Source organism: Phyllobates terribilis, unplaced genomic scaffold (genome assembly GCF_046119375.1).
Source record: "Phyllobates terribilis strain yellow unplaced genomic scaffold, ASM4611937v1 Scaffold_9__5_contigs__length_417890890, whole genome shotgun sequence".
Lineage (NCBI taxonomy): Eukaryota > Metazoa > Chordata > Amphibia > Anura > Dendrobatidae > Phyllobates > Phyllobates terribilis.
Window position 1 is genome coordinate 203399541 of NW_027362769.1, and position 26995 is coordinate 203426535.

Sequence of the window (26995 nt, forward strand, 5' to 3'; positions counted from 1 at the left end):
GCGGTCGGCAGCGCAGCGGCGGTCCCCACTGACCGCAATCCACGGGTGGCGTAGTCGGACATTTGCTATACATTAAGACTGCCACTGGTTTGACCACCCTGGGCACGGACCGGGTCACCGCCACACGGAGACTACAACCCCCAGCATTCTACAACAGGCCCGGTTCCGGGTTCCCCTGCACAACACAGGCCCAGGGGGCGCGTCAACTTTGGCGTAGTCGGCAGGATTTCGTGCCCGCAACCACCGGGTACTGCGTGCCTGAAAAAGAGACTTTTATACTTACCTGTGGTGAAGTTTCCCGCCGTCCGGAGTCGTTTCCCGCCATCCGGAGCCGATTCCCGCCATCAGACACCATCTTGGACCGTTTCCCGCCGTCTTCTGCCTTCTTCCCGCCATCCGCAGCTGCTTCCCGCCTTCGGACGCCATCTTCGGGACGCCGCACGGGAAGAAGAGGGGCGTGGACGCCGAAAGCGCGCGAGATCCGAAGCTCCGCCCCACGCTCCGCCCCACGCTCTGACGCTGCGCAAGGTCCTGGAAGGGAGGAAGAGCGACGCTGACGTCATCGGAGCGCGACGCCAGGTCCTCAACCCCGACGATCGACTGCGGAGCCGCGGCCTACGGAAGAAGAGCATCGCAAGGTAGGCCACGGTCCACTAGGGGGGAGGAGGATGCCGGATACCGAGGGGAGCTCCACTGCCACAGCCACCGCCAGCGCAACCGCTGCAGCAGTCATGCCATTCACCGTGCCCTATATCCCGGGGGCAACCTGGCTACCCCAGTACTCAGGGGAGTCACATACTCTAAATGACTTTAGAGAAAGACTGGATAGCCTCTTCCAGGTGTACCCCCTCACAGAAGAGCAAAAAGTGAGCATCCTGGTGGCCCAATTAATCGGGGCAGCCCAAAGGGAGGTAAAGTCCTGGCCACCTGGGAGGAAGAGGACTGTCAGAGAAATACTAGCCCGGCTGAAAGACACATTTGATACCCGCACCTCAGCCGAAATAAAGCTCAGATTTTACGGGTGTAAACAGCGGGCACATGAGAGTATAAGAGACTATGCTCTAAACCTACAAGAGGCCCTGAGAGCCATTAAGCAGGCAGACCCTGACAGCGTGGGAAATGAAGATAAGCTGTTGACTGAACAATTTATTAAGGGTCTACTGTGCAATGCCCACCGAACCCAGTTGCGGGCAATGGCCTTACAGGACCCTGACCTGGACTTTGCACAGTTCAAGGACAGAGCCATCCGGGTGCTCCGAGAACCGGCACCAGGTGGCGCTGTGACCCACAGGCCCCCTGCTATCACTTACCACCAGGAGACGGCGCCCTTGTCTGCAGGGCCTGTGGGAGCTGATGCGCAGGCTTTAAAGAGTGACCCAGGTACAGACCTGCACCATCAGGTCCAAGAGCTGACTAAGAGCGTTGCCGCGCTAACCAGAACTGTGCAGTCTTTACAGGTCTCTTCTCCAGGAAAGATCCAGCTGGCATCTGGACCGGAGGACGTCCCGTGGCGCCGACTGAGGAGGACCCCACCGGCCAGAGGAAGACCCAGCGACAGATACAATGAGGACGGACGACCCATCTGCCGCCGCTGCAATCAACCCGGACATGTGGCAAGGTACTGTCATTTAAACGGGCACAACCTGGGGTAGAGGGCCAACCCCCAGGCATAAGACCATCAGGCCCATCAAACTGGCGTGATAAATACGTAGGGGGACGTCCAATCTTGCCTGTGGTACTGGATGGCATTCCTATGAGTGCCCTACTAGACACTGGGTCACAGGTGACCACCATCCCGTACGTGCTCTTTAAACAGTACTGGAATGACTCGGACATAACCCGCTACCCAGATGACGACCTGAGTATCATCGCCAGCAATGGTCAGCCCGTGCCGCAGGTGGGATTCAAAGAGGTGACCATTAAGATCGGTAAAGTCGAACTGGCGGCACAAGGACTGATTATAGTGGACATAGACCGTCATGAGAGTCACCCTAGAATAACCTTGGGAACTAATGTGATTGAAAATTGTCTTGCAGAGGTGATTCTCATTTTACAGCAGGTTGCCAAGAACGCCAGTTCCGGCCAGCAGCGTGTGCTCCAAAAAGAGATCCGGGCACTGATGAAGCGGCAACAGGTGGAACTATCTGGTGGTGAGATAGGTAGCGTGAGAATGTGTGACCCGTTCCCTATTGCCATGCCCCCAAAAAGTGTGATGATGATTTGGTGCCGGGCAGCTATTGGTCTAAGAGGTAGAGACTACCAAGCAATGGTAGAACCCGTCTACTCAGACAGTAGGCCCACCATTTTGACAGCACGGGGGGTGGTCGATGTACGCCATGGGAGGGTGCCCGTTCGCATCATAAATATCGGGGAGAGAGAAGTACACCTGCCCCGGTATGCCACGCCAGCCAAATTGTTCACCATCAATCAGAACTCTGTACAGGCCGTGGAACCCTTGCCTCCATCTCAACCAGAGGAAGGTAACGGCTCTAAGAAACCAATGGAGGACTGGTGTCAGCAACTGCATTTGGGTACTGACTCCACTCCCTCACACCAGAAACAGGGAGTCTATTGGCTGGTTCGAGAGTACGAGAGAGTGTTTAGTAAACACCCGCTAGACTTCGGGCGAGTAAAGGGGGTAGAACACCACATCCCCACGGGAGACCATCCTCCCATAAAGGAGAGATACCGACCCGTACCCCCGGCACACTACCAACACGCCAAGGGGATGCTTAGAGACATGAAGGAGGCTGGGGTAATCAGGGACAGCTGTAGCCCCTGGGCAGCTCCACTAGTCTTAGTGAAAAAGAAAGACAACACCATGAGAATGTGTGTAGACTACAGGAAGGTCAACTGTATCACACACAAAGATGCGTAGCCCTTACCAAGGATAGAAGAGTCCTTAGCTGCATTAAAATCTGCTAACTTCTTCTCTACTTTGGATCTCACTAGCGGGTACTGGCAGGTTCCTGTAGCAGAGGCGGACCGGGAGAAGACCGCATTCACCACCCCGATGGGTCTCAGCGAATTTAACTGTATGCCGTTCGGGCTCTGCAACGCACCAGGAACCTTCCAACGGTTGATGGAATGCTGTCTGGGACACCGGAACTTCGAGACGGTCCTGTTATACCTGGACGATGTCATCGTCTATTCCAAGACCTACGAGGACCACCTGAAACACCTGGGGGAAGTGTTCGAAGCTCTGGCAAACTACGGCCTAAAGGTGAAACCCTCCAAGTGTCACCTCCTGAAACCAAAGGTGCAATACCTGGGACACGTGGTGAGTGTTGACGGAGTGGCTCCTGACCCTGATAAGATCACCGTGATTAAGGACTGGCCAAGACCCTCCAGCATAAAGGAAGTGCGGCAGTTCCTCGGGTTGGTAGGCTACTACCGAAGATTCATTCCCGGTTTCACCAAAATGGCAGCCCCTATGCAGGACCTCCTGATAGGTCAATCTCGGAAAGCCAAAAACCAGAAGCCGCCCTTTAGGTGGGAAAAGCTGGAAGAGGAGTCCTTCTGCCAGCTGAAGATGGCCCTCACGGGGGATGAAATCCTGGCATATCCAGACTACAGCCAGCCCTTTATCCTCCACACGGACGCAAGCAACATCGGGCTAGGAGCCGTACTGTCCCAGATCCAGCAAGGGAAAGAACGGGTAATCGCTTATGCCAGCCGAAAGCTACGGCCCACGGAGAGGAACCCTGAGAATTATAGCTCATTCAAGCTGGAGTTCCTGGCAGTAGTGTGGGCAGTGACCGAACGTTTCAAGCATTACCTTGCCTCCTCCAAATTCACCGTGTACACGGATAACAACCCGTTGACACACCTGGACACGGCAAGGCTCGGTGCCCTGGAACAGAGATGGATGGCCTGCCTGTCCAACTTTGAATTCACCATCAAATACCGGGCAGGACGCTCAAATGCCAACGCGGATGCCATGTCTAGAATGCCGAACTTACCGGACGTATGGGAAGATCCAGAAGATCTGGAAGAAGTTGAGCTCCCTGCGTTCCACCGTCATGGGATTACCCTGTATTCCCACCGTGTGAAGGACAGGCGCTCCGTGACGTTCAATCCCTTGCCCCACTACAACTGGGCGGAGACGCAAGACAGTGATCCCGCAGTCCATTTGGTGAAGGAAATGCTGACCCAGGCCGATGCCCGTCTTGACCAGATGCTCCGGAGGAGACCAAGCAACTGTGGAAGGAGAAAAGTAAGCTGTTCCTCTACAGGGAGAAGCTGTGCCGGAGAATGGTTAACTCTCGAACACATGAGTTGACCTGGCAGGTAGTGGTCCCAAGACGAGACGCGGCTATGGTTCTGGAGGCATACCACAACGGAGCAGGGCATTTCGGATGGAAGAAGGTGGAGTTCTTGTTGCGTGAACGGTTCTACTGGGTAGGCATGAGAGGAGCCATCGAGAGGTGGTGCAGAGACTGTGGCCCGTGCCACCTGAGAAGAAAAGACCGAGCCAGCCAGAAGACTCCCCTGCAGCCCATCATCACCAGACAGCCACTGGAACTGGTAGTCCTGGACCATGTGAAACTGGCTCCAAGCAGATCTGGGTATGTCTACGCCCTCACAATCGTAGATCATTACTCCCGGTTCCTGGTGGTGGTCCCGGTCAAGGACTTAATGGCTCAAACAGCAGCTAGAGCCTTCCAGCAGCACTTCTGCTGTCCACACGGGTACCCGGACCAAGTGTTGACAGACCAAGGACCAGCCTTCGAAGCGGAGGTCTTCCAGGAGTTCTGCAACCTGTATGGCTGCAAGAAGATAAGAACAACGCCCTATCACCCTCAAACCAATGGACTCTGCGAGAAGATGAACCAGGTGGTGATAGATCTGCTAAAAACATTGCCCCTGGAAGAACGCAGTCTGTGGCCTGAGAAACTGCCCGATCTGGTGGACCTGTATAACCACATCCCTGTAGGTTCCACCAACTGTACCCCGGCTTACCTAATGAGAGCAAGACCTGGTAAGCTGCCTATTGACCTGGATATGGGAGTCCTGACGCCTGAAGACACCTCGACAGAGGCAGACTGGGATACAGAACGGCAGCAGCAGTATCGGAAAGTACAGGAGAGCGTCGAGCGAAGTCTGTCTCAAGCTAGAGAAAGGCAAGAGAAGGCTTATAACCAGCATGCTCCCGCTGTTCCCCTGGTACCTGGAGAGCAGGTCTTGAAGAGGAAGAGGCGGCTCCACAAGTTGGACGACCAGTGGGAGAAGGACCCGTACACCGTACTGCCATCAAGCCATGAGAACCCAAAAATCTGCGTAATCAGTAAGGATGGAGGAGAAACCACAGCCATTGTCTCCAGAGACCACCTGAAGAAGTGTCCCGAGCAGCTGCAAAGCCCTGAAGAAGATCAAGGAAACCCTCAACCCGCAGAGGAAAGGGAAGAAATGATCAGTACCGTACTCGGAGACTTCCCCCGGTCTTGGACACCAGTAAACGGCGCTGTCGTGGTACCCGTCCTCACCTTTCTCCAGCCAGCCCCGCAAGTGCCTACAGAGGAACCGGTAGAGCTGGAAGAGCAGCCGGCCCAAGAGGCAGAAGAGTCCACACCAGCAGTACAGGAGGATCAACCCTCTGCTAGTAGTGAGCCTGCCGTGCCCCTAGTGAGCCAAAGAGTGCGCAGACAGCTGCCCAGCTTACCCATAACACCTCCTACACCCTGTAGTGCAGAACCAGTTAGTGAGCTCCGTAGGTCCACTAGAGTCACTAGAGGTCAGATGCCCGCTCGCTGGAGAATCTAAACTAATGCACTGTGAATTTATCTGTTAACTGTTTATGCTTTATGTTTGTTGCCTGTTATTAATTATTTTTCTCAGTTACCCTGCAGATTTTTATGGACTAACAGGTTATGGATGCTGGATAACCGGAACAGTTTTGTAGATAGTTGCACCTTGGTGCCTCTTGCGAAGACAGCCGCGGAAGAGAAAACCTGTCTGGCGTGGCCTCCTTGCGGCCCAAAGTAGTTAGTCTACCCTTGCAGCCACGCCCAAGGACAACGCAAGGGGTTTGCTTTGGACAGGTCCCCTACTTCGCTTAAAGCTTCACCTTGGGTGATATGGACACCCGGTTGCGGACACGCCGTGACCTTTAAAGAACTAAAGCTTCTTGTAAATATGTTATTGTGTTATTGTTATACCCTGTTATTATGTTTTAAAAATGTGTTTAGTCCCGGAGTACTAAAATTTACTAGGGGGGAATGTGACACCCCAGGGGTCTGGTTGCCACAGTAATAGAGATATTATGTCTGAGAGCAAGTGGGAGGTTTCTCTGGTCAGGAGCCCTAAGCATGTAACACGGCCCACCCAGACCTGGGAGGGGAGGAATCTGCCCTTATAAACTGGGTCTGGGGCGGGATTAGGTTAGACAGAGCCTGCAAAACACGCAGAGCAGTCAGAGCCTGGAGTAAAGTTCCAGACACAGGAAAAGATACATCAGGAGCTCTGTAGGAGCAGAGGCAGAAGGCCAGGGGCTGTGAGCAGAGATATAGCTCGCCCTGGCTGAAGTTACTAAAACCGGACACAGGAGTCCGAGGCTGTGGGGACTGATATATACCCAGCAGCAGAAACCAGCCGGCAGGGGATTCCAGGTCCTCTGGCCATAGAAGCCCGGAGGCTCAGTCACAAAGAAGGGACCAGCGCCGCCATCCAGGAGCGGAGGCTAACAGAAGGCCCCAAGTCACCAGCCATACGGGTGAGCACCACACGGTATACTCAGGGACGTGGGCTACTTGTAACCGCTGACAGCAAGGTAGCCAGGAAGAGTGCAGATAAACGGGGAGGCCTACAACTCCACCTGGCCAGGGGAACTCATGGTTGCTCGCAGACTGACCAGGCCCCTTATACTAGCCAGTACTCCCGGGAGGGTCTGCCTTGTACTATCAGTAAAGACCCTGAACTGCACCTCACGTCTCTGTGATTCCTTGCCGCACCAGCACCATTAGCACTGGGACCCTCACACCATCACTCCCATCATCTCTCACATTAGCTGCCCTGAGGCAATACTTCTCCCGTGGGGGGTTATCCCATACTCGGCTGCGCAAACAACATCAGCCTCAGCAGTCGGCAGCGCAGCGGCGGTCCCCACTGACCGCAATCCACGGGTGGCGTAGTCGGACATTTGCTATACATTAAGACTGCCACTGGTTTGACCACCCTGGGCACAGACCGGGTCACCGCCACACGGAGACTACAACCCCCAGCATTCTACAACAGGCCCGGTTCCGGGTTCCCCTGCACAACACAGGCCCAGGGGGCGCGTCATTTTCATGGAGTTCTTTGAAGACCAACCTACGGAATACTCTGGGTAGTACCAACTGCAGGTTTTGTCCTCCTTTACGATACAGGATACCGTTTTCACTGAGGTAGAGCTTCGTCCATTCTTTAATTAAAACAGATACTGCTGGTGACTCATTGTCTCTCTCCCGTTTACTTGGAAACTGATTTTGGTCCACATAAGGTAGTATTCTACCAATTATCTGATCTTCCCGTCGTGCTCTACGGATTTTCCCTTTTGGTAGCTGTTGAATAGACAGGGGGTGATCTTGTTCTCTAGTTTTTATGGTGGTTTCCACTGTCAACGGACACCACAATGGTGTGTCTTCCTCATGATAAGCTTGTACTGCTTGGGTAATGCTCTCAATTGCCTCCAGACTGACTTCCTCCGAGCATTCTTACATGAACTCCTCAGGCTCTAGTGGCATTCTTGACAATCTGTCAGCATCCACATTGCAATTTCCTGGCCTGTACTTGATGCTGAAATTTAGGTCAGCTACTTAATGCGACCCATCTCTGACCCATTGCATTCAGTTTGGCTGTGGTCAAAGGGTTGTTGTCAGTGTATACCTCAAACTCTTTGCTTTAGTAGAAATAATCTCTAAATCGTTCACAAATAGTCCATTTCAGTGCCAGGAACTCCAATTTTCCAGAATGTAGATGGTAATTATTCTCGGCGTCTGTCAAAGTTCTAGAACCGTAACCAATGACTCTCAATTTTCCATCTTGATGCTGATATAGGGCAGCTCCCAGTCCAACTTGAAAAAGGGCCCAATGAAGAGCAAATTGTAAATTGAAATCAGGATATCTCAAGATGGGTGGTTTTACTAGGTAGTCTACTAGTTCTTCCAACAACTCCTGGTGGTCTGCTGTCCAGAGAATGGGCTGTTGGGACGAAACGGCGTTGTTTCTTTTAAGCCCGGTCCTACCGCGTTCTTCTTTTTCTCCGTGGGTGTTGTCATCTCTGTCATCCCCCCCAATAGGAGGTATAGTGGGGCGGCAATCCTGGAGAAGTTCCGAACATAAGTACGATAGTAGGAGTGGAATCCTAATATCTGCCTCAACTCCCCGACGGTAGAGGGCCGCTTGTCTTTTAAGGCCAGTACCGGAGCGATTTCTGCTGGGTCCATGGTATATCCTTCTCCGGACACAATTTTCCCTAAAAATCGGACTTGCCTTTTGAACAGTTCACACTTCTTTGGGGTCAACATAACTCCGTGTTGTTGATACCATTGTAATATGGTCATCACGTGTTCAATATGCTCCCGGAAGATTTTGCTGTGTACCACATTGTCATCCAAGTACGGCTGGCAGATATCATCCCTCAATCCTTCTAAACATGTCTCCATGCTCCTCTGGAATTCTGCTGGAGCTGAACTGAGCCCAAATGGTATGCGGATCCACTCACATAATACCCACGGTGTGATGAATGCTGTCAAAGGTCTACTGGACTCTTCGACAAACCCTTGGTGGTATGCCTTACCCTGATCGAGGACATAGAACCAGGTACTTCCTGATAGGCTATCCAGCATATCTTGGATCTTTGGTATCGGGTGTCGATCAGGTACTGACTTTCGGTCTAGTTCCCGGTAATTACAGCAGAGTTTCAATGTAATGTCCTTCCTCCTAACACAGACAGTAGAAGAGGAATAAGACGACTTCGACTTTTGGACCAAACCTCTGTTGATTAGGTCTTGTAAATACTCTTTCACTTCACGGTGTAATGGTTTCGGCACAGTCCTGTAACTTTTGGTTACTTGGGTCGTGTCTTTCAAATTGATTTTTAACTGCAACGAAGGGATACAGCCTATATCAGAGTCATCTTTGGAGAATGCATGACACTCCTCTCTTGGTATCTACTTTGCTACCACTCGATCTTCAGCGCACAAGTGTTCCAGGGGTACTGGGGAATCCCAGGACCCCGAGGTGGGTCGTGCAATTTCCTCCCCTGGGCAACTCCTGTTCCTTGGTGGGGAGACAGAATTCACGGTAGACCCCTGGGCAGATTCTGGCTGGGCTGGTCTCACACTGGCTGGATATAACATTTTAACGGTTTCAATGTGACCTAACACAGTCTTTGGATCCAGTCTAATTTCGTGTTTCGTAGTATTCATCACCGGTACTGTCACTTGAGCAAACCCACCAGTAGGAATCGTAAGCACAGTCTCACCTTGAACTAGGCCTTCCGGAAGTTCTGAGGAGTCTTTTGGCACGAACAGTCTTTTCTGGACTTTTCTTCCTGGTCCTACCCGGACTCCACACCTCACTCCCACCATTCGGTTTGCAGGGATGATGGTTGGGCACCAGCCTACCTTGAGTTCTTATAGGTCCATTGTAATCTGTGCTTTCTTTACTCTATGAATCACATTTTCCGCCACGGTATTGGGTATGGCAAGCGATGTGGCAATTGCATCCACCACCAGCGTCCCTGACTTGTGTCTCATGATGACCTCACTGATTACATTATAACACAGGATAGGATCATCTGTCATGTTCTGATCACTGGTCACGAGAAAAGGTACCAAAAGCTCAAATGTGTTGCTGTTCTTTGTGGCCCTCAGTTGGAAAGTCACTTCCACCCAGCCTATGAAAGGGATTGCGGTCTGGTTGACGACTTTGCCGTGGAGTTCCACTGGTCCCGAGAGTTCTTTTAGTGACCGAAGGCAGGTATGTGGCAGGTAGCGCCTTCTCCATTCTTCATTTAAAAGGCTCGCTTGGGCTCCTGTGTCCCACAGTGCTTCTACCAGGAGTCCATCTAGCTAGCACTGTATAAAGCATCTTACACCGATAAGGCTGATGAGTCTATCTTTACTGACCGAGGAATTCTCCTCCCAGGAGTACATTGTTTGACCTCCACACTGGGCATTAAGTAACTGATGCCCCTGTCTCTCTTGCAGCTGTTGTAGATGGGAACACACTTGGGGATAGTACTGACGCAGCCGTTTTACCTCATGTGCCGTTCTGGGGTTTGGTAAGATTTGGATTTGCTTCTGGGGCCTCCTCCATGTCGCGGTTACCAGTCGCCCCGCACTGGCAACCTCCTGTCTTTTAACCCAAATGACCGTGACCATTGGCATTCCTTGGCATAATGTCCTTCCTTACCACATCTTAGACAGTGGACACACACCATACTCTGATTTGAAGAACTGCATGCTTCACAAGCCGGGTATCTTCTGTTCTGGAACCCACCCCTGGGTCTGAGGGATACAGGCTCTGGTCTGGAACGAATCAACTTTTTCACCTCAATCAACTCTGCTCACAGTTCTCCTATTACTTCCTCCCAGTCAGCGCTGGCGGTCCTCTCTTTTGTTGGTGATTTAAGGTTCCCTCTCGGAGTTGGCACTAGAGGGTATGCATGATGATCTTCAGACTGGCCACCGGGGGTCTCCAACTTCAGCTGACTCATTTTGGTGATTTTAGGAACAGAGCCTTTCTTTAACTTCTGTTCACTCTCTGACTCCAAACTAGCGGCCTCATTCATTTTTTCAATTAGGATTTCGTCCAAAATGCCAGGATCTTATAGGTACTGTTTCAGCTGCAACTTGATATCTTTGCTGATTAATCCCATTCCCAATGATCGCAAGAAGTTCTTCTGGACTAGTCCAGCGTTAAACTTCTCCTCCGCTTCTACATCACTGGATGCAAACAACAGTCTATCCTTCAGTTCAATTGCTCTAAACAAGAAACTTTGGGGTGATTCATTATTTTTCTGTGAGAGGTTAATGAGTCGGTGGAACAATTCTGAAGTACTCTCTTCTTTATAGTGCCCTTTTAAAATCATCTTCAGCTCTTGCAAGGTCAATTGAATCTTCATTTCTAGCATACTACGGAGGTTCAGTCCTGGGCTAATTGCTTTCACCACTGCCTCAACGATCTCATCTGGCTGGTAGTCTTTCTGTAAGCCTGCATCGATCTGGGGCAACAAGTTCATATAAGACAGTTTCTCTTTCTGTTCACACTCTCCAAGCTGTCCCAGGATCTTGTATTCTTTCTTTATGGTGATTTGTAGTGTTAGAGAGGACTGTCTCCCTGATTTATCTAGCTCGAGCAGATTAAAGGTCCTATCTGAGTCTATCACCCATTCAGAGGTTTTGGTAGATTCATGCAGGGCTGTTGTTATGGCTTTGAATTGTTCTTTCAATTCCTGTAGTTCTGTCTGCAGACAGAGATTCCCGCTTTTGGTAATTGGTGCCGCCCCTCCATCCTCCAACTTCAACCTGGTTAGAAACTGTGTTAGTTCCTGGAGGAATGTCCCCATGACATCTTCAGCTTCTTTTTCCCCCAGCTCATCCATTTTTCCATTAATGGCAGCTAACAGTTGCCTGCTGTTGTGTACTTTGGAAATCTGTTCTTCTGACATCTTTATAGGTTCTGCTACTGTTCTCAATTCTTCACAGGTTAAATGAAGAAGCAGCTCACTAATTCTATCCATTTGTATTTCCACATCCATTGCTGCTAGTGAGTTTTGTTTAGGGCTGGTCCCCTTTAACTGATGTAGCAGAGTTGAGTTGAGGTGCTGTGCTGCTGTGTTTTTCCAGACGCTTTTCCTATTCTCCCTCTACACGCTAATTCCCGCTCAGGATTCCCCGTATGGGCCACCAATGTTACATGCACGCCTCCTAAGTTCAGATAGGGGCGAGACCGGTTACATGAATTCTTTGGAATCCTAGGGGAACCTAGGCTGCAGCTTCTGTCAGGCACAGGACATATTCAATTTCTGATCAGACACATTTGAAAGAGTCCTCATAAACAGTAGAACAGTAACATTTAATGAGGCACGGCCAGTGCAATGTACATGTCTCTTTGAGCAACAAGCTCCAGGAATAACAGTAGAATCTTCTTTGCAGCACAGCAGTACACAGTCTATTATCCTGTAGCACAATACAGCACAGTTTTAATTCATACACAACCACAGGCTGTTCCTTCACAAGGACTCAATTGTACACAGCATTCTTTATCCTGCATGGAGATGGAGGTGGGGAGGGTCTGGTGAGTGAGATGATCCCTGTGACACAATTCCTTCCAGTCCTTATCTTCCTGACCGACAATACTCCACACTGTTAGCTCAGGGAGTCTATGTGACCTGTTTTTAGCTTCCCTCCTGACTTGAATTCTGTTCAGTTGCCTTCTGTGAGATACAGATCACACACCACCTTTCTCTTCAGCTCCAGCCAGACAGTAAACAACTTCCCCACAATCCCCCTGGGGCTCTGCTAAAACACTCCCCTTCTCCTGTGACTGTGTTAACCCCTCTAGCTGCTGGATGCTTATGGAGCACAACACTTCCTGTCTCCTGTGCTTTTGTTACTTCTAATAGTTGCTGAATGCTTTTAAAGCATCAGCACTACTTTTGCATGTCACATTTGCCAAGCATGGAACCGTCAAGAACCTCCCTGGATGTGGGGGAAAGTGGAAAATTTACAAGAGATGTCTTCGAAGGTTGGTGAGAATGGTGGAAAAAACACCTTGTCAAATATCCAAAGACCTGAAGGCAAACCTGGAACAGTCTAGGGTCATGATGTCAACAAGTATCATATGCCGCACACTAAACCAAGCAGAGCTTTATTGGCGAAGGCCAAGGAAGGAACCATTGCTGAAGAAAAGACATAAAAAGGAAAGACTGATGTTTGCCAAAGAGTACCTTGACAAATGAAAATCCTTCTGGGAAAATGTTCTGTTGACAGATGAAACAAAAATAGAGCTTTTTGGCAATGCAAAGCAACAGTTTGTTTACAGACAGCACAATGAAGCTTATAAGGAGAAGAACACCTTTCCAACAGTTAATCATGGTGGAGGATCCATAATGCTGTGGGGTTGCTTTGTAGCGTCTGGTACTGGAGGCCTTGACCGTATCAAAGGAATCATGATTCATGAATTCAAAGAATTATCAAGAGATTTTAGAGCGAAATGTCCTACCCAGTGTAAGAAAACTTGGTTTGAGTCAAAGATCATGGGTCCACCAGCAAGACAATGACCCAAAGCACACATCCAAAAGTATACAGGAATGGTTGAAAAAAATGACTGCTTTGAAATGGCCAGCTAAGAGTCCTGACCTCAATCCCATTGAATATCTTTGGGATGAGCTGAAATCTGCCATTGGGAAAAAGAACCCTGCAAACATTCAAGAGCTTGAACAAACTGCAAAGAGTGGGAGAAAATTGCAGCGGAGAAGTGCAAGAAGCTTATAGATGGCTACAAGAAACGTTTGGAGGCTGTCAGCAATGCCAAAGAGTGTGCAACCAAATACTAATTAGGGGTGCCTTTATTGCTGCACATGCTGTTTATTGTTTTTTCTTTGTTTTTCAACTTCCATGTTCCAATTTCAATGTTTTATTGTTGTATTACTTTGGACCACTAATTAAAAAATCCTGAGGATATAACTTTGGTGCATTTCTATTTATTTCTGAAGATATTAAACAGTCTATGAAAAAAATGAAGGGGTGCCAATAATGGTGAGCAGCACTGTACCTCTGTCAGTTGCATTAAAATGCTGGGAGCTATGAACCGAGAGTATAAAGTTGTGACCTTGGGTCGTACAAATATAATTTTGCCTCTCACAAGCAATGCTATAGAAATGACCCTGACTTTTCAGAGCTCCTAATATCACAGGCTACATGCGGATTAGATGTTTATTTTGTGCTGCCCAACTCCATGTAAATGAATATGAATGATTTAATTAAGAATTAAGAATTTTAAAATCTAACATGGACAATGTGGGCTTAGAATAAGTAATTGGTGAACGGGTTGGGAAGTGGATTAGGTTTGGCAAAAACTTTAGGTAAAGTAGCTGAGAAAACAATAATAGCACACCTAAAAATGCAAGAATTGGATGGATTAGAAGGTTATAAAGTTGTGAATTGAGAATTGACCTTACACAATGAAGAGACACTTGGATTCAGCTTCACTTTGCCTACATTATGCTGCTCTCAGATGAGGCAGCAAAAACCTGCTGACAGATTCCTTTTAAGGTGTGATTGCCGCACTGACTTCACTAACCCATCAATCGGCACAGTATGCAACTCTCTCTGAGTGTACTGCCTTTTCTCAAACGTGTTGTGATACTAGATGTGGTAATATTTAGGGACACTTTACTATATGACACTATTATGTGTGCTATGAGTGGCAGTATTATAGAAATACTATATTGTGTCATTAGTACTGTTTTTCCTTAATCAGTATACATTATTAAATAAATATCTTAAACCTGATTAGATTGGTCTACTTAATTAGAAAATACATTACAAAATATCTGTATAATCCTCAGTGTACCTCCTCCCTGCTGAGTTCTCATACTGCACAGAACAAGCTGCAGCTTTTAGTCAGGCTGGGTGAGTGAGTGGAGACTAAATACACTTGGACGCATGAGCTCTCTCACTCTATAACTGGACTCATAAAATGCTCATTTTAATATCAGGATTATACATTTCCCCAGACATAGATTTCCACAGTAGGTACACAGCCTCATCAGGTCTAAAAGATCTATTTAATAATGTATGCAGCTTCTATTGTGAAGTTTGGTGACAGATCCACTTTAAGTAACACAATGAGAAGGAATTGATGATACCATGCATAAACTTTTATACTTTTCTTGAAGAGCTAATATATACTTTATGAAGTCAATTTATTTCAGATTTGCCCACCTTTTGTACATCCGCTCGGAAGCCCCTCAGCTGGTTGCACTTAATCATCTGATGCAGTAAAGCTTTAGCCATCACCGGATCAAGATCTTGTATATCATCATAGAAGCAGATGAGTAAACCCAGCCTAAAACATAAAGAGGAACAATGTGTTCATACAGATGTAGCGCGCTCCCCTCCGCAGGCTGCTCAGTGATAGTCATGCAGGAGGACCTCAGTGATCATTGCTGTATAATGCACTACTTAAAGGGAATCTGTCAGCAGGTTTTTGCTACCTCATGTGAGAGCAGCATAATGTAGGCAAAGTGAAGCTGAATCCAACGATGTGTCACTTAGCTTACTGGGTGCTGCCATTCTGACACAATCAGAGCTTTTATATTTAAACTGCAGCAGAGCTGAGAAAGCTAACCCCGCCCACACCAGGCTCTCCATGTAGAAAGTCCATAGACAGACAGTAAGGTGCTTATCACAGGAGGGGGCGTGTCGGACTAGTCCTGAAATGTTAATCTCTTAGTGATAAATCCTTCACAGTTCGTAAATAACAGCAGGCACTGTGACAAGTGACACATCCCTGAATTTTGTGCCTTGGCCTCTATCTCCTGCTGTCTTCAGATTACATAGCAAAAAACTGCTGACAGATTCCCTTTAAAGGGCCTGCAATAACATTTTGTCACTTCATCAAGTCTGTACCTCTGTTGTGGCAGCTTTGCTTTCTCTTTATGCTCCAGAGCTGCAAGCGATCAACTATATCATATGGTCTTTAGCTTGTTCTCTTTCCTTTTCTCGTGGTTGATATCTATGTGTTTTTAAAGAGGATCTGCCACCAGATATCATAATAAAAACTGAATATGTCATTAAACTGATACCTTAGACCTGATGAGGCTGGTATACTTTGAAAATCTATACAATGCCCATTTTAACATTAGGCAAGAAACTTTCACAAATGATTAAACAGTCATTCTGAGAGTGAATTTCAAAGTAAGTACACCAGTCTAATCAGGTTCAAGAGATCTATGTTATAATATGTGCAGTTTATATAGTGAAATCTGGTGACAAATCTACTTAAAAATGTATGTAAGTGCTCTGCATAAGGGTAAATTAAGTGCTCCTGAGCACAATATAAAATCAGTTACATGTTCTCCCTCCTGTACCATGTCCACAACCCAAATTGTAGGATTTGTAAGCTCCACCATAAATGTGGCTTTATATCCACCTGAAACATCTCTTTATTTGCACATTATTATAGAACATTTTGTAGGACAGTCGTGCAAAAAAAGGGCCTTTTGACTGTTTTTCTTACCTATATAACGTGGAAATGTTTCTTAAATCGAACCCCGATGAATTTATTAACTCCAGGAACGCTTTTGCTAGATCTTGTGTGATGTCATATACCGTATCCAGCTGCTTTGTGGCATTGTCATAGCTTATAAAAATCCGAATCTGAGGGCACAAGAAAATATTCAGCAAAATATTTTAATTAGAACATTTGTTTAGCACACTTACAGAGGATTTCCAAAATTGCTCATGAAAAAAAAAACAAATAAAAAACAGCAGTCACTGTTAGAAAATTAGGAAATTCTGTCTCATTTCCATTGACAACACAGAGTACAGCCATATTGGCGGTAGCTTCTGATTTTGCATCACATATTTTTTATATGCATATTGTCTCTTCAGAAAGGAAGAGGACAAGAACTCTATAGCGCCACCTATTGGAAGCAGCAATCCTACAAGTCACTATCGACCTTTTAGCAAGCCTTGCAATATGACTTAGGATAAAAGCCAAGCCGAAATTCCAATTTGCAGACACGGTGTTTCGAGGTATTGCCCATCATTAGTGCAAAGTATGAGATCTGATTTGGCTAGATGAGAGGCTCTGGACTGAGGTCTAAGGGGTAACTTTTCTTCTTGTGAAGACTGACAAGCCAGGTGGCATGCCAGAGGAGCATGCAAGGCATTTAAGTTTCCTTATACCTGGAATGCCAGGCGTGGCTTGTCACTCTCCATAAGGAGAAACGTTACCCCTTAGACCTCAGTCCAGAGCCTCTCACCTAGCCAAATCAGATCTCATGCTTTGCACTGATGAGGGGCAACAGCCCGAAATGCCGTGTCTGAAAATTGGGATTTTTATTTGGCTTTTATCCTAAGCCATGTTGCAAAGCACGTTAAAGGGTCGATATTGACTTGTAGGATCGATGCTTCCAATAGGTGGCGCTAGAGTTCAAGTCCTCTTCCTCTCTGGAGAGACAATTTGCATATTTAATTTCCTAGACGAGCATGCAAGGCGTTTAAGTCTCCTCATACTGGCATGCCAGACCTTGCTTGTCACTCACCACAAGGAGAAACCTTACCCGTTAGATCCCATATTTTTATAGTAAGTCTATCCTTTTTTATTGTTTATATGTTGATAGAATGTTGGTTACCATTGGTTTATCCTGAGAAATTAAAAGTGTTGTCTAATTTAGAAAAAAAACATTTAAAATTTTGAAAATTTAGAAAAAGAAAGCAACTAGAGTGTATTTCCCATAGGCAGCACATTAATCTAATTGATTTACTTCATTTTCCCTGTAGTGGCGGAGGGAAATGTGATTCTGCCACAGATCGGACCTAATCAATGAAGGACAATATCTGATCGGATGTCAGTGACCCACTCAAAGATAACAACTATTATCTTTTCTTCCTATTGTAGTTGTTTTTGCAAAAATGGCCACTGCCACAAAACACAATCACGTGTTCAATAATACAAATAAAAGTTTGTTACTTACTTCATTAATGCTAATTTTTCTGATTTCATCCAGTGGTAGATGTACCATGAAACGCCCTAAAATCCACAGGACCTCAGCCGTCACCCATGATATGGAAGAATTGGCCTCTGTGTATAGGTAATTTATATTTATGGAGTGCAGATGATATAATGAGATATTATACTGTTGTAATAAAAGGTAAAAGAATCATAGCTATCATGGATGCCTTTACTGCAGTTTTTGGGATCTTCGGGACAAATGGCTCAGTTTTTCAGACAAATATAGGCTGTGAAGAAACATAAATGGGTCTTCGGTATTGCAGAAACCACTCCTCATAAAGGGAATCTGCTATCAGCATTTTGTTATGTAATATACTGTAAGAGCATTAAGATGTAAGGCTAGAGACCCTGATTCCAGCGATGTGTCACTTACCAGGCTGTGTGTTGTTTCAATAAAATCAGCAAGAGATAATCACTACCAGACTGGTTGTCACGTGCCATGTAGTCCTCCGGCTCTGTGTAACCCAACCCTCACCACTGATTGGCCACTTTCTGCATATGCACAGTGTACATCGGAGAATTCTCACAGTGCTGTTAACGCGATGTGAGGATTCACAAATCTGCAGTCATAAACAAGGAGGCTGTCAAGTCTCAATTGTGAAAGACCCAAGTAGTGGATGTGTGTCACCCCAGGCCTGGATGCCACAAATATTAAAGGCTGTGTCTGAGAGCAGGAGGGAGGTTCCCTAGTCAGGGACCATTAGCATGCAGCACCTCCTGTCCCAGGCCAGTAGGGGGAGCAGGCTGCCCCTATAAAAGCTGGAACTGGGGCAGGGTTAGAGAGACCAGAACCCACTTCTGAAGTGACCAGAAGGGTTCCTTAGAGGAAGGGACAGGTCAGCAGCAGCTGAGGAGTCCGTGAGGCAGAGGAGAGACTGCGAGCCAGGGACAGAGGTGACGAGAGCCGGTCCTGGCTGAGAGAATCACCACCGGACATTGGGGTCCGAGGCTGTCAGGGTTGCAAGCCCAGCAGCAGAGAACCAACCCGCGAGGGATTTCAGGTCCCTTGGCCTAAGAAGCCTGGAGGCTCCGCCACACAGAGGGACCAGTACAGCAGGTGAAAGCAAAAGGTACCCAAGGCCCAAGTCGCAAGCCATACAGGCAAAGTACACGGCCAGCTCAGGGACGTGGGCTATTACACCACGAAGAGGGGGATAGTCAGCAAGAGCATAGAGAGAGAACGGTAGGCCTACACACTCACCCTGACCAGTGGGGCTCTCCCGAATGCTCTCAGATACCCAGGCCCACTTCTAACCGGTACTCCTGTTGGGTCAGTAATAACATCTGCAATAAAGACCCTGGACTGTTTGAAGCGGACTCTGAACGCTTACTATTGCGGCCTGCACTATCACCCCCAGCATTCACCTACACTGCCCTGAGGCTACACTCTTCCCGTGGGGAGTTGTCCTACCCCTGTGCTGCACACCAACACCAGCCTCAGTGGTCTGCCTCGCAGCGGCGGTTATCTCTGACCGCAATCCACGGGTGGCATAGTCGGACATTCAAAACACTGATAAATAGACTGCCACAATTTGGTCTGACCACCCTGAGCCACGGGATCGGGTTGCCACTACTACCCCCAGCATCGCATAGAAGCCCGGTTGCGGGTGCCCCACGGCCCAGGGGGCAAGACAGCTTTGGCGTAGTCGGCAGGATTGTGACCAACCCGCCACAAACGGGTATTGCGTGCCTGAAAAAGACTTTATACTTACCTGAGTGAAGTTTCCCGCCATTCGGGGCCATTTCCCGCCAATCGGAGCCGTTTCCCGCCATCGCGCGCCATCTTCGGGACGCCGCGCGGGAAGAAGAGGGGCGTGGACGTCAAAACCGCGCGAGACCTGAAGCCCCGCCCTACGCTGAGACGCTGCACAAGGTCCTGGAAGGAGATCCAGCGGACGCCGACGTCATCACCGAGCGACGCAAGGTCCTCGCCCAGAGCATCGCGAGCGGAGCCACAGCCTACAGAAGAGGATCGCCGGAAGGTAGGCCACGGTTAACTAGGGGGGAGGAAGATGTCGGACGCGGAGGGACCCTCTACCACCAGCGTAGCCGCTGCAGCTGTGATGCCGTTTTCCATGCCCTATATCCCCAGAGCGGCCTGGCTGCCACAGTATGCCGGCGAGTCGCATACCTTGGGCGACTTCAAAGAAAGGCTGTATAGCCTGTTCAAAGTTTACCCCCTGACAGAAGAACAGAAAGTAAGCATACTGATAGGGCAGTTAACTGGTGCGGCCCAGCGGGAGGTAAAGTCTTGGACAGCTGAGGAGAAAAGGACTGTAAGGGGGGTTCTGACCCGTCTACGGGACACCTTTGACACCCGTACCTCAGCAGAGATCAAAATGCGGTTCTATGGCTGTAAGCAGCGAGCCCAAGATAGTATCAGAGACTATGCCTTGAACCTGCAAGAAGCTCTGGGAGCAATCAAACAAGCTGACCCTGGCAGCGTGCAGGATACCGATAAACTGTTGACTGATCAGTTCATAGAAAGTCTGCTGTCCAGCGCCCACAGAACCCAGCTGCGCCTCATGGCCCTACAGAACCCCGATTTGATTTTTGCACAGTTCAAAGATAGGGCCATCCGGGTGCTCCGAGAACCCGCACCAGGTGGCGCTGTAGTTTCCCGGCGCCCTGCCATCACTTACCACCAGGAGGCAGCGCCCTACCCTGCAGACCTTGTGGGGGCTGATGCGCAGGCCCTAAACCCATCCCCGCCTGCAATCCTGCACCATCAGGTCCAAGAACTGGCAAAGAGTGTTGCTGCATTGACCAGGACCGTACAGTCGTTACAGATGGACCCGTCAGGACCAATCAAGCTGGCTTCCAGTCCGGAGGATGTCCCGTGGCGTAGACGGAGGAGGATCCCGTCATTCAGAGGGAGGCCCGCCGATCGTTACACTGAGGATGGACAGCCGATTTGCCGCCGTTGCAGCCAGCCGTGACACGTAGCCAGGTACTGTACTTTAAATGGGTCCGACCTGGGACAGAGGGCCAACCCCCAGGCATAAGGTCACCAGGCCCATTTAATTGGCGTGATAAGTACGTAGGGGGACGCCCGGTTTTACCCGTAGTGCTGGACGGTATCCCCATGAGTGCACTGCTGGACACCGGGTCCCAAGTGACTACCATCCCCTATGTACTTTTCAAGCAGTACTGGAGTGACACTGACATAACCCGCTATCCAGACAGTGACTTGAGCATCATCGCCAGCAATGGCCAGCCCGTGCCGCAGGTGGGGTTCAGAGAGATGACCATTAAGATTGGTAAAGTTGAACTGCCGGCACAGGGAGTGATCACTGTGGACATTGACCGTCGAGAAAGTCACCCTAAAATAACCTTGGGTACTAACGTGATTGAAAATTGTCTATCAGAAGTGATTGTAATTTTGCAGCAGGTGGCGATGAATGCGAGCTCCAGCCAACAGAGGGTCCCCCAGAAAGAGATAAGAGCCCTGATGAGACAGCAACAGGTAGAGCTGTCTAGTGGTGAGATCGGTAGCGTGAGGATGAGCGACTCGTTCCCCATTGCCATGCCTCCCAAAAGTGAAATGATGATCTGGTGTTGGACTGCAATCGGGTTAAGAGGGAGAGACTACCAAGCCATGGTAGAACCCGTGTACTCAGACAGCAGGCCCACCATTTTGACAGCCCGGGGTGTGGTTGATGTCTGCCATGGAAGGGTGCCCGTCCGGATCTTAAACATTGGGGAAAGGGAAGTACACTTGCCCCGGTACGCTACATTAGCCAAATTGTTTGCTGTCAAACACAATGCTCTCAGGGTCGTGGAACCCTTGCCTCCATCTCCACCGGTGGAGGATAATGGCTCCCAGAAACACAAGGAGGACTGGTGCCAGAAACTCCACGTGGGTGCTGACTCCACTCCCTCGCACCAAAAACAAGTAGTCTACCGGGTGGTTCAGGAGTACGAGAGAATCTTTAGTAAGCACCCACTAGATTTCGGCAGGGTGAAAGGGGTAGAACACCACATTCCCACGGGGAGCCACCCACCAATAAAAGAGAGATACAGACCTGTACCCCCTGCACATTATCAGAACGCAAAGGGCATGCTGAGAGAAATGAAAGAAGCTGGGGTCATTAGAGACAGCTGTAGCCCCTGGGCAGCCCCCTTGGTTCTGGCAAAAAAGAAAGACGGTACCATGAGAATGTGCGTGGACTATAGACAAATCAATCGTATCACCCATAAAGACGCGTACCCGTTACCTAGGATAGAGGAGTCTTTAGCCGTACTAAAATCAGCTAATTTCTTCTCTACTTTGGACCTTACTAGCGGGTACTGGCAGGTTCCTGTGGCAGAGGCTGACAAGGAGAAGACCGTCTTCACCACCCCGATGGGATTGAGTGAATTCAACTGTATGCCATTCGGGCTCTGCAATGCACCCGGGACCTTCCAAAGGCTGATGGAATGCTGTCTAGGGCACCGAAACTTTGAGACGGTCCTACTTTACCTGGACGACGTGATTGTCTATTCAAAGACTTACGAGGACCATCTAAAGCACCTGGCCGAGGTGTTCGAGGCCCTGGCAGGCTTTGGCATGAAAGTGAAACCCTCCAAGTGCCATCTGTTAAAGCCGAAGGCACAGTACCTGGGGCACGTGGTGAGTGCAGAAGGAGTAGCCCCCGACCCCGACAAGGTCACAGTAATCAAGAGCTGGCCAAGCCCCTCAAACATCAAAGAAGTGAGGCAGTTCCTCGGGTTGGTAGGCTACTACCGAAGGTTCATCCCTGGGTTCACAAAGATGGCAGCTCCTATGCAGGACCGCCTGATAGGACAATCTAAGACCAGAAGCCAAAAGCCACCCTTCAAGTGGGACAAGCCGGAAGAGGAGTCCTTCCGCCAGCTGAAGATGGCCCTCACGGGGGATGAGATCCTGGCCTACCCCGATTATGGCCAGCCTTTTATCCTCCACACAGACGCCAGTAATATGGGGCTAGGAGCCGTACTGTCCGAAAACCAACAGGGCAGAGAAAGGGTGATCGCGTACGCCAGCCGGAAGCTGAGGCCCACTGAAAGGAACCCGGAGAATTACAGCTCCTTCAAGCTAGAATTCTTGGCAGTGGTGTGGGCCATCACAGAACGGTTTAAACATTACCTGGCCTCCGCAAAGTTCACCGTGTACATGGACAACAACCCGTTGACACACCTGGACAATGCAAGACTTGGTGCCCTAGAACAGCGGTGGATGGCCCGGCTATCAAATTATGACTTCACAATCAAATACCGGGCAGGCAGAACCAACGCCAACGCAGACGCCCTATCAAGAATGCCCCACCTACCCGAAGGAGAAGAAGACTCAGAAGAGCTGGAGGAAGTAGAGCTCCCTGCGTTCCACCGGTATGGGGCCACTCAGTATTCTCACCGGGTAAGAGACAAAGACCTAACCACCGTCATGTTCAACCCCTTACCCCACCACGGCTGGGCTGAAACGCAAGATAGTGACCCTGCAGTTCGCCTGGTGAAAGACCTGTTAACCCAGGCAGACGCTAGCCCTGGCCCGGACGATCCAGAGGAAGCCAAGCAGTTATGGAAGGAGAAAAGCAGGCTATTCCTCTACGAAGGTAAGCTGTGCAGAAGGCTTGTCAACCACCGGACGCACGAGCTGACCTGGCAGGTAGTGGTCCCGAGACAGGATGCAGCAATGGTCCTGGAGGCCTACCATGACAGAGCGGGACACTTCGGGTGGAAGAAACTGGAGTTCCTACTGAGAGAGCGGTTCTACTGGATCGGTATGAGAGGGGCCATAGAGAAGTGGTGCAGGGACTGCGGCCCATGTCACCTCAGAAGGAACGACCGTACCAGCCAGAAGACACCCTTGAGGCCCATCGTCACCAGGCAGCCACTTGAGCTGGTAGCTCTGGACCATGTGAAGTTGGCTCCAAGCCGGTCCGGCTACATCTATGCCCTCACGATTGTGGACCATTACTCCCGGTTCTTAGTGGTGGTCCCGATTAAAGACTTGATGGCCCAAACGGCGGCCAGAGCTTTCCAACAACACTTCTGCCATCCACACGGGTATCCGGAACAGGTCTTGACAGATCAAGGTCCAGCGTTTGAGGCAGAAGTCTTCCAGGAGTTCTGCAACCTCTACGGCTGTAGGAAGATTCGGACAATGCCTTACCACCCGCAAACCAATGGGCTGTGTGAGAAAATGAATAGTATCGTCATTGATCTCCTCAAGACGTTGCCCCTGGAAGAACGCAGCCTGTGGCCGGAGAAGCTGCCAGACCTGATAGACTTGTACAACCATATCCCAGTGAATGCTACAAATTGCACCCCGGCTTACCTGATGCGAGCAAGACCAGGTAAGCTGCCTATGGACCTGGAGATGGGAGTCCTGACACCCAAGGACACCTCCCCAGATGCGGACTGGGATACAGAACGGCGGCTACAGTACAAGAAGGTACAGGAGAGTGTGGAGAGGAGTCTGGCTCAAGCGAGAGAAAAGCAAGAGAGGCTCTTCAACCAACACGCCCCTGCTGGTCCCCTGGAACCTGGTGAGCAGATCCTGAAGCGGAAGAGAAGGCTTCACCAGCTAGATGACCAGTGGGAGAGCGACCCGTACACAGTACTGCCGTCCAACCACGACAACCCGAAGGTATGTGTAATTACCAAGGATGGAGCAGAAACCACTAGCACTGTCTCCAGAGACCACCTAAAACGGTGCCCCGAGCAACTGCAGAGTCCAAGTGAAGATCAAGATGACCTTGAGCCCATAGTGGACAAGGAAGAAATGGTCAGCACAGTTCTCGGAGAGTTCCCCCGGTCCTGGACTCGGATAAACGATGCCATAGTGGTACACGTCCTACACTTCCTTCAACCTACCCAGCAGGAGCCTACAGGAGAGCAGGAAGAACAAGAGGAACAAGCAGCCCCAGAGGCCGAAGAACCCATGCCAGCAGCCCAGGACAGTCAACCCTCTGCTGACCGTGAGCCTGCCATGCCTGCGGTAAGCCATAGGACCCGCAGACAGCTGCCTGCCCTGCCTGTAAACCCAGCTAGTAGCTGTACCCTAAATGCTAGTGGGGAAAGCCAGGTTAGACCACCACCAGACAGTGGGTTACGCAGGTCAACCCGGATCACTAGGGGTCAAATACCAGCTCGCTGGAAAATCTGAGTGTAAAGTATATAGTTAATGTTTTATGTGTGTTATCCGAGTATTAATACTGTTTTCCAGTTTTTCCTAGTACAATGGACTGACAGGTCATGGACACTGAATGGCCGGAACTACCATGTAGATAGTTGCACGTGGTGCCCTCTTGTGAAGATGGCCACAGAAGAAAAACCTGTCCGGCGTGGCTCCCTTGTGGCCCAAAGTAGCTAGCTTGGCCTTGTCGCCACGCCCAAGGTCAGGGACTTGGGGTTTATGGAGACTGGTCCCCACACTGTGGAAAACTTCACCTTGTTGGGTGATATGGACACCCGGTCACGGAAGCGCCGTGACCTTAAGGACAAAATGTGCTTGTAAATATGTTATGTTATTGTTTATACCCTGTTTGTTTTTGGCCAAAAAGGCTTAGTCCCGGAGTACTAAATTTTACTAGGGGGGAATGTGTCACCTCAGGCCTGGATGCCACAAATATTAAAGGCTGTGTCTGAGAGCAGGAGGGAGGTTCCCTGGTCAGGGACCATTAGCCCGCAGCACCTCCTGTCCCAGGCCAGTAGGGGGAGCAGGCTGCCCCTATAAAAGCTGGAACTGGGGCAGGGTTAGAGAGACCAGAACCCACTTCTGAAGTGACCAGAAGGGTTCCTTAGAGGAAGGGACAGGTCAGCAGCAGCTGAGGAGTCCGTGAGGCAGAGGAGAGACTGCGAGCCAGGGACAGAGGCGACGAGAGCCGGTCCTGGCTGAGAGAATCACCACCAGACATTGGGGTCCGAGGCTGTCAGGGTTGCAAGCCCAGCAGCAGAGAACCAACCCGCGAGGGATTTCAGGTCCCTTGGCCTAAGAAGCCTGGAGGCTCCGCCACACAGAGGGACCAGTACAGCACCGAGAAGCAAAAGGTACCTAAGGCCCGAGTCGCAAGCCATACAGGCAAAGTACACGGCCAGCTCAGGGACGTGGGCTATTACACTACGAAGTGGGGGATAGTCAGCAAGAGCATAGAGAGAGAACGGTAGGCCTACACACTCACCCTGACCAGTGGGGCTCGCCCGAATGCTCTCAGATACCCAGGCCCACTCCTAACCGGTACTCCTGTTGGGTCAGTAATAACATCTGAAATAAAGACCCTGGACTGTTTGAAGCGGACTCTGAACGCTTACTATTGCGGCCTGCACTATCACCCCCAGCATTCACCTACACTGCCCTGAGTCTACACTCTTCCCGTGGGGAGTTGTCCTACCCCTGTGCTGCACACCAACACCAGCCTCAGTGGTCTGCCTCGCAGCGGCGGTTATCTCTGACCGCAATCCACGGGTGGCGTAGTCGGACATTCAAAACACTGATAAATAGACTGCCACAATTTGGTCTGACCACCCTGAGCCACGGGATCAGGTTGCCACTACTACCCCCAGCATCGCATAGAAGCCCGGTTCCGGGTGCCCCACGGCCCAGGGGGCGAGTCAGGTGCACAACCTACTCCTAGAGAGTCTGGTTTTTGATTTCCACATTATAAAGTGCATTTGGGTGAACAAACCCCACATAAGACAGAAGCATAACTACTGTTTTTATGGACATATGGGGTCACTTTGCATATCGTATCACTAAGTCTCAGGAAAAAAAATGCTTAAAATAACGATCTAAAATAAGAAAAGAAAAAAAAAGGAAAAAAGAATCTACCCAAGAACAAGCGGATCAGTCCCTCATTCCCATCTGATGTAACCGATTCAGTCAGGTCATGTATTGGACATTGTCGGGCACATAGACTTGCTTTTCCTAACTTTGAGGTCCAACAAACATGAGACTGCGCCTCTGATTCTGGCTTTTTTTTCAGACTATCCTATTTCGAGGCCATTGTTGGCCATTGCAGGTGGTTGTAGAAGACAGAGGAGCCTCTTAAAGAAGTTACAGGTCTGAGAGAGCCAGAAATCTTGCTTATTTGTAATTGACCAAATACTTATTTTCCACCAAAATTTGAAAAAAATTTCTTTCCAAATCAGACAATGTGATTTTCAGGATTTGTTTTCTCATTTTGTCTCTCATAGTTGAGGTCTACGTATGATGTCAATTACAGGCCTCTCTCATCTTTTTAAGTGGGAGAACTTGCACAATTGGTGGCTGAGTAAATACTGTACTTTTTTTCCCCACTGTAGT

General features: G+C 49.4%; 1 protein-coding gene across 1 annotated transcript in view; it reads right to left on the reverse strand.

Annotated features, from left to right (window-relative positions):
• OTOA (otoancorin) overlaps positions 1-26995 on the reverse strand; it is a 98123-nt gene that overhangs the window by 64245 nt on the left and 6883 nt on the right. The window contains exons 11-13 of the mRNA XM_073646145.1: positions 17693-17799; positions 16231-16370; positions 14934-15057 (exon numbers count right to left, since the gene is read on the reverse strand). Coding sequence (XP_073502246.1) covers positions 14934-15057; positions 16231-16370; positions 17693-17799 — 371 coding nt within the window. The remainder of the gene's footprint in view (positions 1-14933; positions 15058-16230; positions 16371-17692; positions 17800-26995) is intronic.